Raw genomic sequence first — 12,532 nt, 5'->3', positions numbered from 1 at the left:
GCCTTTGCCTTTTTGAAGAAACCTGATCCAAGGGCAGGATGAGATTTCTGAAATTAATTAAAAAAAGATAGAAATACATCATCCATATTTTCAGGTGACTGATCCTAATGCATGGACATTCTTTTGCATTTGAAAATCTTTATTTATGGCTTTTGAATTCTTTAGTTCTCTGCCTTCAGGGAGCTTTCTGTGAGCACTTCCCCACGCCCACACTAACTTCAGCACTCACCCTCCTCCCACCCCCAGCCCAGCAGCGCCTTTCACGCTGGCTGGCTGTTAATTGGCCAACCAGCGTGAAATCGCAGACGGGGGCCAATTGCAGGCGACTTGTGGTCTTGAGATTCTGATTAACCTATTTGGTACAATTCAACAACTCAATAACCTGAATTCATAGAGATCAAAACAAAAAAACTGCGGATGCTGGAAATCCAAAACAAAAATAGAATTACCTGGAAAAACTCAGTAGGTCTGGCAGCATCGGCGGAGAAGAAAAGAGTTGACGTTTCGAGTCCTCATGACCCTTCGACAGAACTTGAGTTCGAGTCCAAGAAAGAGTTGAAATATAAGCTGGTTTAAAGTGTGTGGGGGGGACGGAGAGAGAGAGAGAGAGAGAGAAGTGGAGGGGGGGTGTGGTTGTAGGGACAAACAAGCAGTGATAGAAGCAGATCATCAAAAGATGTCAACAACAATAGAACAAAAGAACACATAGGTGTTAAAGTTGGTGATATTATCTAAACGAATGTGCTAATTAAAAATGGATGGTAGGGCACTCAAGGTATAGCTCTAGTGGGGGTGGGGAGAGCATAAAAGATTTTAAGATATTTAAAAATAACGGAAATAGGTGGGAAAAGAAAAATCTATATAATTTATTTCCTTTCAAGTGAAGCAGCATTTCACTTGCATTTCCCCCAACTTAGTCTACTGCATTCGTTGCTCCCAATGTGGTCTCCTCTACATTGGAGAGACCAAAAGTAAACTGGGCGACCGCTTTGCAGAACACCTGCGGTCTGTCTGCAAGAATGACCCAAACCTCCCTGTCGCTTGCCATTTTAACACTCCACCCTGCTCTCTTGCCCACATGTCTGTCCTTGGCTTGCTGCATTGTTCCAGTGAAGCCCAACGCAAATTGGAGGAACAACACCTCATCTTCCGACTAGGCACTTTACAGCCTTCCGGACTGAATATTGAATTCAACAACTTTAGGTCGTGAGCTCCCTCCCCCATCCCCACCCCCTTTCTGTTTCCCCCTTCCTTTTTTTACCCAATAAATTATATAGATTTTTCTTTTCCCACCTATTTCCATTATTTTTAAATATCTTAAAATCTTTTATGCTCTCCCCACCCCCACTAGAGCTATACCTTGAGTGCCCTACCATCCATTCTTAATTAGCACATTTGTTTAGATAATATCACCAACTTTAACACCTATGTGTTCTTTTGTTCTATTGTTGTTGACATCTTTTGATGATCTGCTTCTATCACTGCTTGTTTGTCCCTACAACCACACCCCCCCTCCACTTCTCTCTCTCTCTCTCTCTCTCCGTCCCCCCCACACACCTTAAACCAGCTTATATTTCAACTCTTTCTTGGACTCGAACTCAAGTTCTGTCGAAGGGTCATGAGGACTCGAAACATCACCTGAATTCATATACTGTCTTAAAACACCCTAAGCCTTTTCACAAGAGAGTTATCAAACAAAATTTGACACCAAGCCACATAAGGAGATATTAGGACATGTTAGTCAAAGAGTTGAGTTTTCAGGAGTGTTGAGGGGGAAAGAGAGGTAGCAAGGCAGAATGATTTCGAATGCAAATTCCAAAGCTTAAGGCCTAAGCAGCTGAAGGCACAGCTGCCAATAATGGAGCAATTAAAATCTTGCATTTTTAAGATGCCAGATTAGAGGATTGCAGAGATCGTAGTGACTTGTAGGGCTTGAAGTGTTTGCAGTGTTGGGGAGGGTCAAGGCCATAGACGGAATAATAAACAAGGTTGAGAATTTTAAAATCAAGGTGTTGCCATACTAATATCAGTCAGGGAGGTCAACTGTGATATGTGAACTGGACTTTGTGCGAATTAGGAAATGGACACAAGAATTTTGAATCAGCTCAAGTTTATGGAGGGTGCGAGCTGGGAGGTGAATCAGTGCCTTGGAATAGTCAGTTAATTGTCTATCACAACAACATAAACTAATGTATTAGTAACAGGTTGGAAGGTTATGGGGAGAGAGCAGGAAGTTGGAGTTGAGACCAAAATGAGATCAGCCATGATCATATTGAATGGCAGAGCAGGCACGAGGGGCTGAATTGCCTACTTGTGCTCCTAGTTCTTATGTTCTTATGTTCTTATAACTTTGCATGACATATTTCTTAAAGCCTGAATTTTTCAAAGGACATACAATAAGTTTATTTGTTTTCTAAAGTTAGTGTATGCAGTCAAATGGTTCCTAAGTGTACATCCCCAGCTAATTCAATAAATGGCTTTAGTCACAGTGAACATGATCAAACATTATAGAATATAATACAGTACAATAAATGTATTATGTTGCAGCTCAAAAACAATTGAATGATAGTACCATGATTGTAACATGTGCAAATATAAGCAGGTTGTGTGCCAGATGTAAAAGATTGAAAATAATGAAAAAAAATAAAATGCTGTTGTGAAACCAATTTCCTGCTCTTGGATGAATGTAGTATAAAACAAGAAAAAATATATAGTTGATTACTGTCATTCCTTCAACTAATAGTTAACATCTATGTTGTTATGAACTTTCAATGACTTAATTCATCAGCACTGTGAAGTATGTTATAAATGCTAGAGACTTGAACTAGCTTATAAAGTACAAAGGGAATGGAAATGAACAAGAAGCAGAGAACTTTACAGTTTAACTTTGTAAATAAAATATTTTTAAATTCCCCTGCATCTGGATGACTTGCTGATCAGTGCCACTAATTATATGATGATTTCTCCATTCCTAGTCAACTGTGGCTTGGCATCTCACTCAACAATTTCCAGACCCTTAATCAACCTCTGCATTGTTATCAAGAAGGATTATGGCTGTATTGTGATTAGATCACTTCAGACTTCATCAGAACAGAAGGTTAATCATCAAACAATCTAAAATTCCTGCCTTGGGGTTAACTTTTGTCTTTGGAATTCAACCTGTAAACAATCACTGAGAAGCTCTTCTCCTCCCCTTCCTGTTTTAAACGTAAAACTGTGAAAAAGAACCATAAACTCAGTAAGATGTTGCATTGTTATAATAAATTGCTACATGGAATTTGTGCAAGATCTCTCTTTAGAGTTCATATGATTATCATCAGATTACACTGCACAACTGGCAACACAAGGCCTGTAACTGGAGAAGACAGTCTGTGAAGTGAACCAAAGGTTGCATTGCACAATCATCTGTATCTGGCTTTAATTACTAACTCACAGACTTAAGAGGATTTCAGCAATGTATGTTTTAATTGTCACAAAATAGAAACTTATGTTCTATATGTAACAATTACTTTTGTAAGAAACATATTAACTGTGGAGTTCAGACACTCTATGTCAATACTTCAATGTATTTGCTGAAGACACATTTAAAACAGATTCATTTTTGAATTTCCTATTTCTTTTCAACACTGATAATAAAACTCTGTCGCCATTCCAGCAAACTCTGATCATAAGTCCGATGAGTCAAGTCGAAGGGCTGTCGAGGTCTGGATCTCGAAATGCTGTGTTCTGGCATTCTCTGCCATCTGTCATGGGGCCTTGTGGGTATAGAGTCTTTGCTCATCTCCAACAAAGATACCAGCATAACAGGGGTGTGCCATCAGTGAGGACTCTCAGGCCAAGAGATTCCTCACCCCTAAAGTAAAAGAAAAATACCCTGAGTGGAGCAGACACAGTCTGCTGAAAAGTGAAACTGGAGCCAGCTGAGAGTTATGGTGTGGACCACTGAAGATAAGAAAAGTTGAGTGTAAATATTCCACTTCTCCAATAAAGATGGCCAAAGGGCTCTGCTATTTCCTTACTGAGGTCTAATTTACAGCTCATGGAACCACCTCACCACCAAACATTGAACACTAAACAACAATATCCAGGCAAGGCTGGTAGGTGGTCTCCCAAGATGACTCTACTGCACTATATGGATCCTACACACTGTACCTTTGTTCTGGGACAATATCACACTTCATTCCAGCCAGCAGACATCAGGTCCTGGTAAGATTGTTCAAATTTGAGTTAACTTAAATAGTATAAGTATACCTGCTGCAAAGTTTGTGCAGGAACAGAGATTAAATAGCAGACTCCAGAGAGTCCAACTTTAAGCAGAACTCCATAGAGAGGACAGAATCCATTACTGTTGCTTACTATGCTAACAGGACGACATTCCCTCATTCCACAAACTTCAGCAGAGATCAAGTCACCAGCAGATGCATCTCGGCACTTAATGAAAAGATGGCTACCTGAAAGGGATGGATTTTACGTCCAGCAAGTGGATGCCATGGTAGACCTCGAAGCAGGCATATCTTCCACTCCTGCCCGGTCCTGTGGCCCACAGAGATTTAACATTATTTGGGAAAGACGTTCATGGCATTTTAAGGGCCCAGCCACCTGAAAAACTCACCAACCTGGGAGCATAAAATTTATGATTAACTTTGTTCAGTTATAGGTCTTTTGGTTTGTATTTTGTAAATTTAATTTGGTGCAAGTTTATTTGCACTTTTTAAATTTTTCACAAAGACAGTTCCACCCTCATTTGAAGCACCTTATGACGGTAGGATAGGCATTCATCCATTAGTAGAGAAACTTGAGGTTCGGATAAAGTTGCGGTGGAATAATCAGAGCATGATCTGACTGAATCTAGGATTGGTTGCAGAAACTCACTATTCCCCCAGCATATGAAGTTATAAGCCTTATTAAAACTACATGGGATTTTCAGAGAAGGTGTGATATAGGAACATATGAATATAGGAATCGGGTAGGGTATTCAGCCCCTCGTGCCTATAATTCTCCCATGTCATATGACATCATGCCAAATCCCTACCTTAACTCCATTATTCCACCATTATTCCATATTCCTCGATTCCCTTATCTAATAAAAATCTATTGGTTGATTAATCTTGAAAATGTCAATTGATCCAACATATGCAGCATTTGGGGGAGTTCTAAATTTCCACTCCCCTGTGAAAAAATGTTTCCTAATTTCAGTTCAACTGATCAATCCCTAAACATAAAATTATGCTCCCTTTTACTGGATTTCTCATCACAGGGAATAACTTCTCTGCATTTTGCCTATTGATTCACTTCATCATTTGGAACACCTCATTAGATTGCTCTTCAACTTTCAACACTCAAGGAAATAAAAACTCAGTTTTTGCAACCTATCCTCAAAACTCCAGTTTCATTCTGGTGAACCTGCATAGTACATTCTCCCAATTCTAATTTTTTTTCCTGATCCTCACAAGTGAACACAGTGCTCATGGGCCTGATCATGGCTCTATACAGCTGAAGCATGACTTCCTCATTTTTGTATGCCTGGACATGTAATCCTAGGGAAGCATTTGCTTTTTCAAAAAGAATTGAAACTCAAAGTTCCATTACATACTAACAGCTTTGCTGCTTTTGACAATTTGTAGCTTTACAAGCTTGAAACAGCTGTAGGGGCAAACAGCTTTCTAGGTGATACAGTTACAGGGGGAAACAGCTTTATAGGCAATACAATAATGGGGGCAAACAGCTTTACTGGTGATACAGCTACAGCGGGCAAAAGGCTCTACAAACAATACAGGTTTTGGGGCAAATTGCTTATAGGTATTATGGGTACAAGGGGGCAAGCAGTTTTCTAGACAATATAACTATAGGGATCAAATAGCTTTCCAGGTAACACAGCTACAGGGGAAGCAGCTCTACAGGCAATACAGCTACAGGGGCAAGCAATTTTACAAACAGTACATCTATAGGAGCAAACAGCTTTTCAAGCAACAGCATTACAGGAGACAAATAACTTTACAAACAATTCAGCTATGGAGCAAATAGATTACAGGCAATATAAATACAGGGACAAACAACTTTCCAGTCGCTACAGCCACTGGGACAAACAGCTTTCCAGGTGATACAGCTATGGGGGTAACAGCTTTACAGGAAATACAGGTACAGAAAGGGCAAACCACTTTACAGACTCAGTACAACTACAGGGAGATGCAGAACAAGCAAGTACTAGTTCAGCAAGTAAATAGCTTCACATACATCTAAAACAGTCCTGGACTAGAAATTTTGGTATTACAATTCTTAAGTTGGCTACATCATTATTAAGTAGAGCTCCACAAGTAGGCAGAATTCCTGGAAAGCTTGACAAAGCAATTATCTTGTACAACACAGCAATTTCAACAAAAGTTAAGGCAAAGAATAGATTTTTAACATTCTGCAATGTATGGTTTTTACATCTTCAACAAGATTCTCATAGCGCTTGCAAAATGTATAGGTCATCTTAGAGGCAAATATACTTTTTTGTTAAATTAGATCCCAACCTAAGGCACATGGTGAGGTTCTGTGATAAATTTTTTGAGTTTCTCAAAAATTCTGAAAAGCAGCAACCAGAAAAGCAAACTGTAATTTGTGTTGCAATAGTTAACCAACTGACGTGTAAAAGCTCAGGGAGAGTGTGCTTACACAGGGGCTCCAATAAACCTGATATATATCCTGAAATCCAGACTAAAGCTGAAGAAATAGTCACAAATCATCACTTATAGAAACATTCCAATGTTTGAATAGGCTGAATTCATTGCTTAGTAAAAAAGAATAAGTACAGTGTAATTTTAAATTAATTATTGCTTGGAAAATATCAAAAAAACTCCTTAATATATTTTTCCCAGAAGAATTTGATTATCTGTGTCCTTTTCAAATAGGTAACAAAGGAGTACTGTTTTCTAACTGCTTGTAGCCAGCAAGCATGGTTCCAGACAGCAGAGTCATGAATGTACTTGTTGCAATACATTCTCTCTTACCTTGTAGACTGAACAGCAACAGACTGAGCAATGTTACTGAGATTCGCACTGGGAGATCCATCAGGCAAGAAAACTGGGGGGAGAAAGCTTCCTGTTACAGTATTTAAAAAGAACAAAAGCACCGAATTCCGTTCTTTCTCTTAAATAAAATGTCTTTTCCCTGCTCAGTTTCTCAGTTCCTTCGTTCCTTCTCTTTCTCCTGCAGTCCTGACTGAAGCTGCCTTTGACCACAATTCTTTTATAAAACAAACCACAAGGTTTACTTTGAAGGTCTGGGCCTTTCCAAAAGAGATTCCTTAGCAATTATCCCGACTAAGATTTCTGGCCAAACACCCTGAGGGGATCTCTGCCAGGGAGGTGGGGGTTGTAGGCCTTCACTGCAGCATTGCTCCTGCTGTACTTAATTCACCAACAAGTTTGTCAACTCTCGTCTTTAACCCTGAGAGTAACAGTTTATTTTGATGTCAAATTTCAAAGTAATAAGTCAGGAAAACCTTACTTAAAGATGTTTTCCTTTAATTTTGTCAAATTATAGAGGCAGAGCTGCATAATTGAAAGATCTGTTAGTAAACAGATGATATGAAATTCTAAGTTATGTGCAGGCGCAGTGATAGAAAACATGAGGAGCATTTACTGCTTATTGTTTCAGGCTCCACTGACAATTCGTCTAACAAAATTCCCAGTGCATCATTGAGCCACAAAGATCAGAATTGTCCTAAGTTCAGTCACTGAGTTAGCTGAGCTCAGTAATGGCAGTAGTAGAATTGACACAAAGATAAAAACAAAAAAGCTGCGCATGCTGGAAATCCAAAACAAAAACAGAAACAGAAATACCTGGAAAAACTCAGCAGGTCTGGCAACCAGCTTACATTTCACTCCTCTCCTATTTTTACTTAGTTCTGTTGAAGGGTCATGAGGACTTGAAACATCAACTGTAATCTTAGTCGCCGATGCTGCTGAGTTTTTCCAGGTATTTCTGTTTCTGTTTTTGTGTGTAGAATTGACACAATTGATCTTACCACCTTTGCTGAAGGAGAAAAAATCTGTCAGTGCCTCCACCCACTGCTATCCAGTAACTCCAGGAAATGTGTGGATGTCAGGTGAGGACAAGATCAGGTTTAGGTCAGCTCTATGGTAAAGCTTGGCTGTGCTACCCATCTATCTTTACAAAGGCTGGCCACTAGACTGTGATCATAGAATTATACAGCATAGAAGAAGGCCATTCAGCCCATTACGTGTGTGCCAGCTCTTTGAAAGAGTTACCAATTAGTCCCAGTCCTTTGCCCTTTCCACATGGCCCTGCAAATGTTTTCTTTTTAATTATAAGTCCAATTCCCTTTTAAGTGACTACTGAACCTGCTTCCCCACCCTTTCAGGTAATGCATTCCAGATCATAACAATTACTGAGTAAGACTAATTCTCTTCATCCTCCAACAGACTTTTTGCCAATTATCTTAAATCTATGCCCTCTGGTTACTCATCATCCTGCCAGGGGAAACAGTTTCTCCTAATTAAATTTATTAAAGATTTGGCCCCAAACTGTTTTGGTTTGTAGTCCAGAGGTTTGAGATGACCTGCCTCAACTGTTATGGCTTTTGTTATTTCATGGTTTGCTCCGCAGACAGCTTTGCTGCAGTGAAACGTTCCACCGGGGGAGGGGAGTACACTTTTCATAGGACAGGATTTTTTGGATTATGCAAATTTTCCTACCTAGCCAACTGAATTGATGAGGAACACATCCCCGCTGATACCAGCTGCCCCACAGTATTTTACGCTCAGCAGGGCATTAATTGGCTAAGGAAAGGACTTCTGCCCCCATATGGGGAGGTAGTCCTCCTTAGGGAGCTCATAGCCAATCTCTGAAGAAGAGAAACTAAAGTAATGGAGGCCAGACTTCAGGAGAATGTATATACTCAGGCCAGGCCTGGTTCAGGTGAAGCCTGACTGGTAGGCCACAACAAGATGAATAAGGGCAGTGGGAGGCTGAGTTTGAGAGATTGGGGGGGATTAAAGGAGGGGTATAACTTTGTGGGGGAGCACCTTTAATGCGCACAGGGTACTCCCAAAGGAGGTCCTACCCTAGACACCAGCTTGCCCAGTAAAAGCTGCTGGGCTACCTGCCTAGCATGGGCCTCCTTCTGCCAGGAGTAAAATAGCAGCAGGGATGGGAAGAGGCACTTGTGGTCTTTAATTGGTTGTTGTGATATGATGTACATGTTCCTTTAAGGGTGCATATCTTACCACCAACACATCTTGTGATGTAGTGCTCCCATTACTCTGAACTTAGTCTGCAGCAGCAGTAGCTATGTCAGATGTGCCTCACAGTCTCCCAGTGAACACTGAATGTATATACTCTTATTTTTAAATAAAGAACCCACATTATTGTTTCACTAATCTTTGTCATATGATTGGTACATTTATTTCGAATAGAAGAATGTAATATGGTGGCAGCATGGTTTTTGACTGAAAAGTATATCACCCTCAGCCCTTTCACATGCAGCAGAAGAACTGGTGTGAAAGTGAAACAATTATCAAATACTAACTCACTGTATATAAGTGACTCTACTGCACTATATGGATCCTACACATTGTACCTTCGTTCTGGGACAATATCATACTTCATTCCAGCCAGCAGACATCAGGACCTGGTAAGAATGTTCAAATTTGGGTTAAGTGAAATAGTTTGTGCAGGAACAGAGATTAAATAGCAGACTCCAGAGGGTCTAACTTTAAGCAGAACTCCATAGGGAGGACAGAATCCATTACTGCTGCTTACTAGCCCTACAAGAAATTGGGGGTGAAGTCAAATACTGCAGTTTAGGCTAGGGAAGAAGAGTTAATCCAGTAAAAGCTCCCAGCAGCTCTTAATAGCAAGAAGAAGGCTATCAAAAGTCTTTCTTCGTTGTGTAATTTTGCCCTTGAAGCCTACAGTTCATTTTCATGCAAAAATCATTATTTCATGAATGAAGCTTCACAGCCCAGGAAAGAAGAAAGAGCTCAACAATGCCACTATTGCAGTCAAGCAACAACAGGTGACAAGGTAAGGCAGTGGCCAGTTAAGATACGACAACTCAGGGGAGCAAAATTAAGTTCTGAACGGCTGTAAAAAAAAGCGTGAATAGCTGTCCTGTTCCTGATAATTTTAGTAATCCTGATAAAAGCCACAGGATGACCACAAAATTTCTAATACTTAGTTGGAAGGAAATGGACCTTCTTCCTATCTAAGTTTAATTTGTTCTGTGTTTTCTGGGCCTCAATATTTCTGAGCCAAATAAACAAGCCATTAAAATTGAAATTGCTATAGGCAATGAAGGCCTCCATAGGCTGAACACTTCAGATCTGTCGGACGTTGGCCTTAAAAATTAATGTCTTTCAGGCAAAGACCAATAGAGACCATTGATGAATTCCCAAGGAGTATGATTGCAAGTTTACGGCATCAGAGCTAGCTGAATAACCGAACTCCCGATAGCATCTACCCCAAAGGAAGAATCCTAAAAAGACCTTTTGGACAAACCCAAGGGTTACAGCATGGAAGCACTTCTGCAAAGCAAATGCAAGTACAAAGCCATACTACTGGGAAGACAGAGTCTACAGGCCATAGATAATTCATCCGCCATTGGCATTACATCTAATACATGCAAACCTCATAAGCAATGCAGGTGGTGTGGCCTCATACATGCACCCAGAAATTACCCAGCTTTTAATTCTAAATGCAAACCATGTGGCCTTGAGGACTCTGGAAGTGCCAATGCAGAAAGCAAAGGGCAGAAAAAGTGGTTCAATGTTACAAGAAGCCTCATCCAGAGGCCAGACAGGTAAGCATTCTAAGCAAGTGTGCACCAAACCATTTCCAAGACAAGAAGCATGGAATATATAGTCAGGCTATGCAGTCAGATGATGAGAATGACCAGAACATCGATACACAAAGTGAGTGGACATTTGACATGGTGAATGTCAAAGAATGTATTGACACGGTGGTACCAACCGAAGCTTTTGCCAGCACTCAAATTATATCCCCAAAGATGCAGGGCAGCACAACTTGTATGCAAAACTGAATACCGGTGCAGGTGCAAACATTCTGCCACTTCACACACTGAAATGTATATACCAACAGACATGGCAAGTGATAATTAAACCAACCACTGCCAAACTCATTCTGTGCAATGGCTCAGAAATACTGCCCCTGGGAACCATTACAGTCAAGTGTTGTTACAACAGCTCACCCTTGTCACACCAGACGTTTTATGCTGTGGATATCACAGATATGTTGGCATCTAATCCTGGTCACCATCCACAGCGTCAACAATTTGATGATGAAGGCAACAGAACACAAGAATACCCCAATCACCTCAGTATCTGAGGAACATCCCTGTACCCAGGCAGGTCCGATAGGATTGTAAATTTCAAAAGTGATGCAGTATTGCATCTACGTGCAGATGCTACTCTGTCCATCAGTGTGCCATGCAATTGTAGGGACAGGAAGCTAGGAAACAGTGGAAGGATAGATCTGATAATTAAGGATGACATTTCTACAATAGTGACAGATTACTTTAGTTCTAAAGATCAAGGTGTAGATCCAGTTTGGGTAGAGATAAGAAATAACAAAGTTAGGAGGGCACTTGTTGGATTAGGTTACAGACCTCCTAATAGTAACTACACTGTAAGAAGGGGTATACAGGAAGAAATAATGGGGGCTTGTCAGAAAGGTATGGCCATAATCATGGATGATTTTAATCGACATATAGATTGGATGAATCAGATTGGCAAGGTAACCTGGAAGATGAGTCCATGGAGTGTTTTCAGAACAGTTTCTCAGAACAACACTTTCTAGAGCCAACCAAAGGGCAGATCTTTCTAGACCTGGTAATGTTCAATGAGACAGAATAAATTAATTAGCTCGTGATAAAGGCATGCCTGAGGTAGCCATGATCATCATATGATTGAAGGCACGCCCAAGGTAGCCGTGATCACCATATGATTGAAGTTCACATTTAGTTTGAGGCAGAGTGGGTCGAAGACTAGTGTTTTAAAGTTAAATAAGGGCAATTATGAACGTATGAGGATAGAGCTGGCCAAAATGAATTGGGAAATTGGGTTAAGAGTTAAGTAAGTAGGGATGCAGTGGCAGACATTTAAGGAGACAGTTCATAACATTCAGCAAAGATAAATTCCAGTGAGAAAGAAGGATTCTAAGGGAAGTATGTACCATCTGTTGCTAGCTAAGCAAACTAAAGATAGTGTCAAATTGAAAGAAAAATTGTACAATTCCATGAAGATTAGTAGCAGGTCAGAAAATGGAACAGAATATAAAAACCAGCAAAGAATGACTAAAAAAATAATGAGGGAGAAATTAGAATATGAGAGAAAGCTTACTAGAAATATAAAAAATCACAGTAAAAGTTTCTACAGGTATTTTAAAAAGGAAAAGAGAAATTAAAGTGAGCATTGGTCCTCTAGAAAGTGAGTCTGGCAAATTAATAATGGGGAAAAAAAGAAATAGCAGATGAATTAAACATATATTTTGCATCTGGCTTCACTAC

At 40.1% G+C, this 12,532-nt stretch overlaps 1 protein-coding gene across 2 annotated transcripts in view; it reads right to left on the bottom strand.

Moving 5' to 3' along the window:
* Positions 1-7,374, bottom strand: part of fbln1 (fibulin 1) — a 289,537-nt gene extending 282,163 nt beyond the window's left edge. The window contains exon 1 of one of the 2 annotated variants that reach the window (XM_041215928.1): positions 6,993-7,374. In XM_041215928.1, the coding sequence (XP_041071862.1) occupies positions 6,993-7,053 (61 nt within the window). In that variant the 5' untranslated portion in view covers positions 7,054-7,374. The remainder of the gene's footprint in view (positions 1-6,992) is intronic. The other variant, XM_041215927.1, reaches the window with a different exon arrangement.
* Between the last annotated feature and the right edge of the window lie 5,158 nt (positions 7,375-12,532).

This window comes from Carcharodon carcharias, chromosome 21 (assembly GCF_017639515.1).
Source record: "Carcharodon carcharias isolate sCarCar2 chromosome 21, sCarCar2.pri, whole genome shotgun sequence".
NCBI classification, from domain to species: Eukaryota; Metazoa; Chordata; class Chondrichthyes; order Lamniformes; family Lamnidae; genus Carcharodon; species Carcharodon carcharias.
Note: the sequence above shows the minus strand (reverse complement) of the source record. Positions and strands in the feature narration are given on the sequence as shown.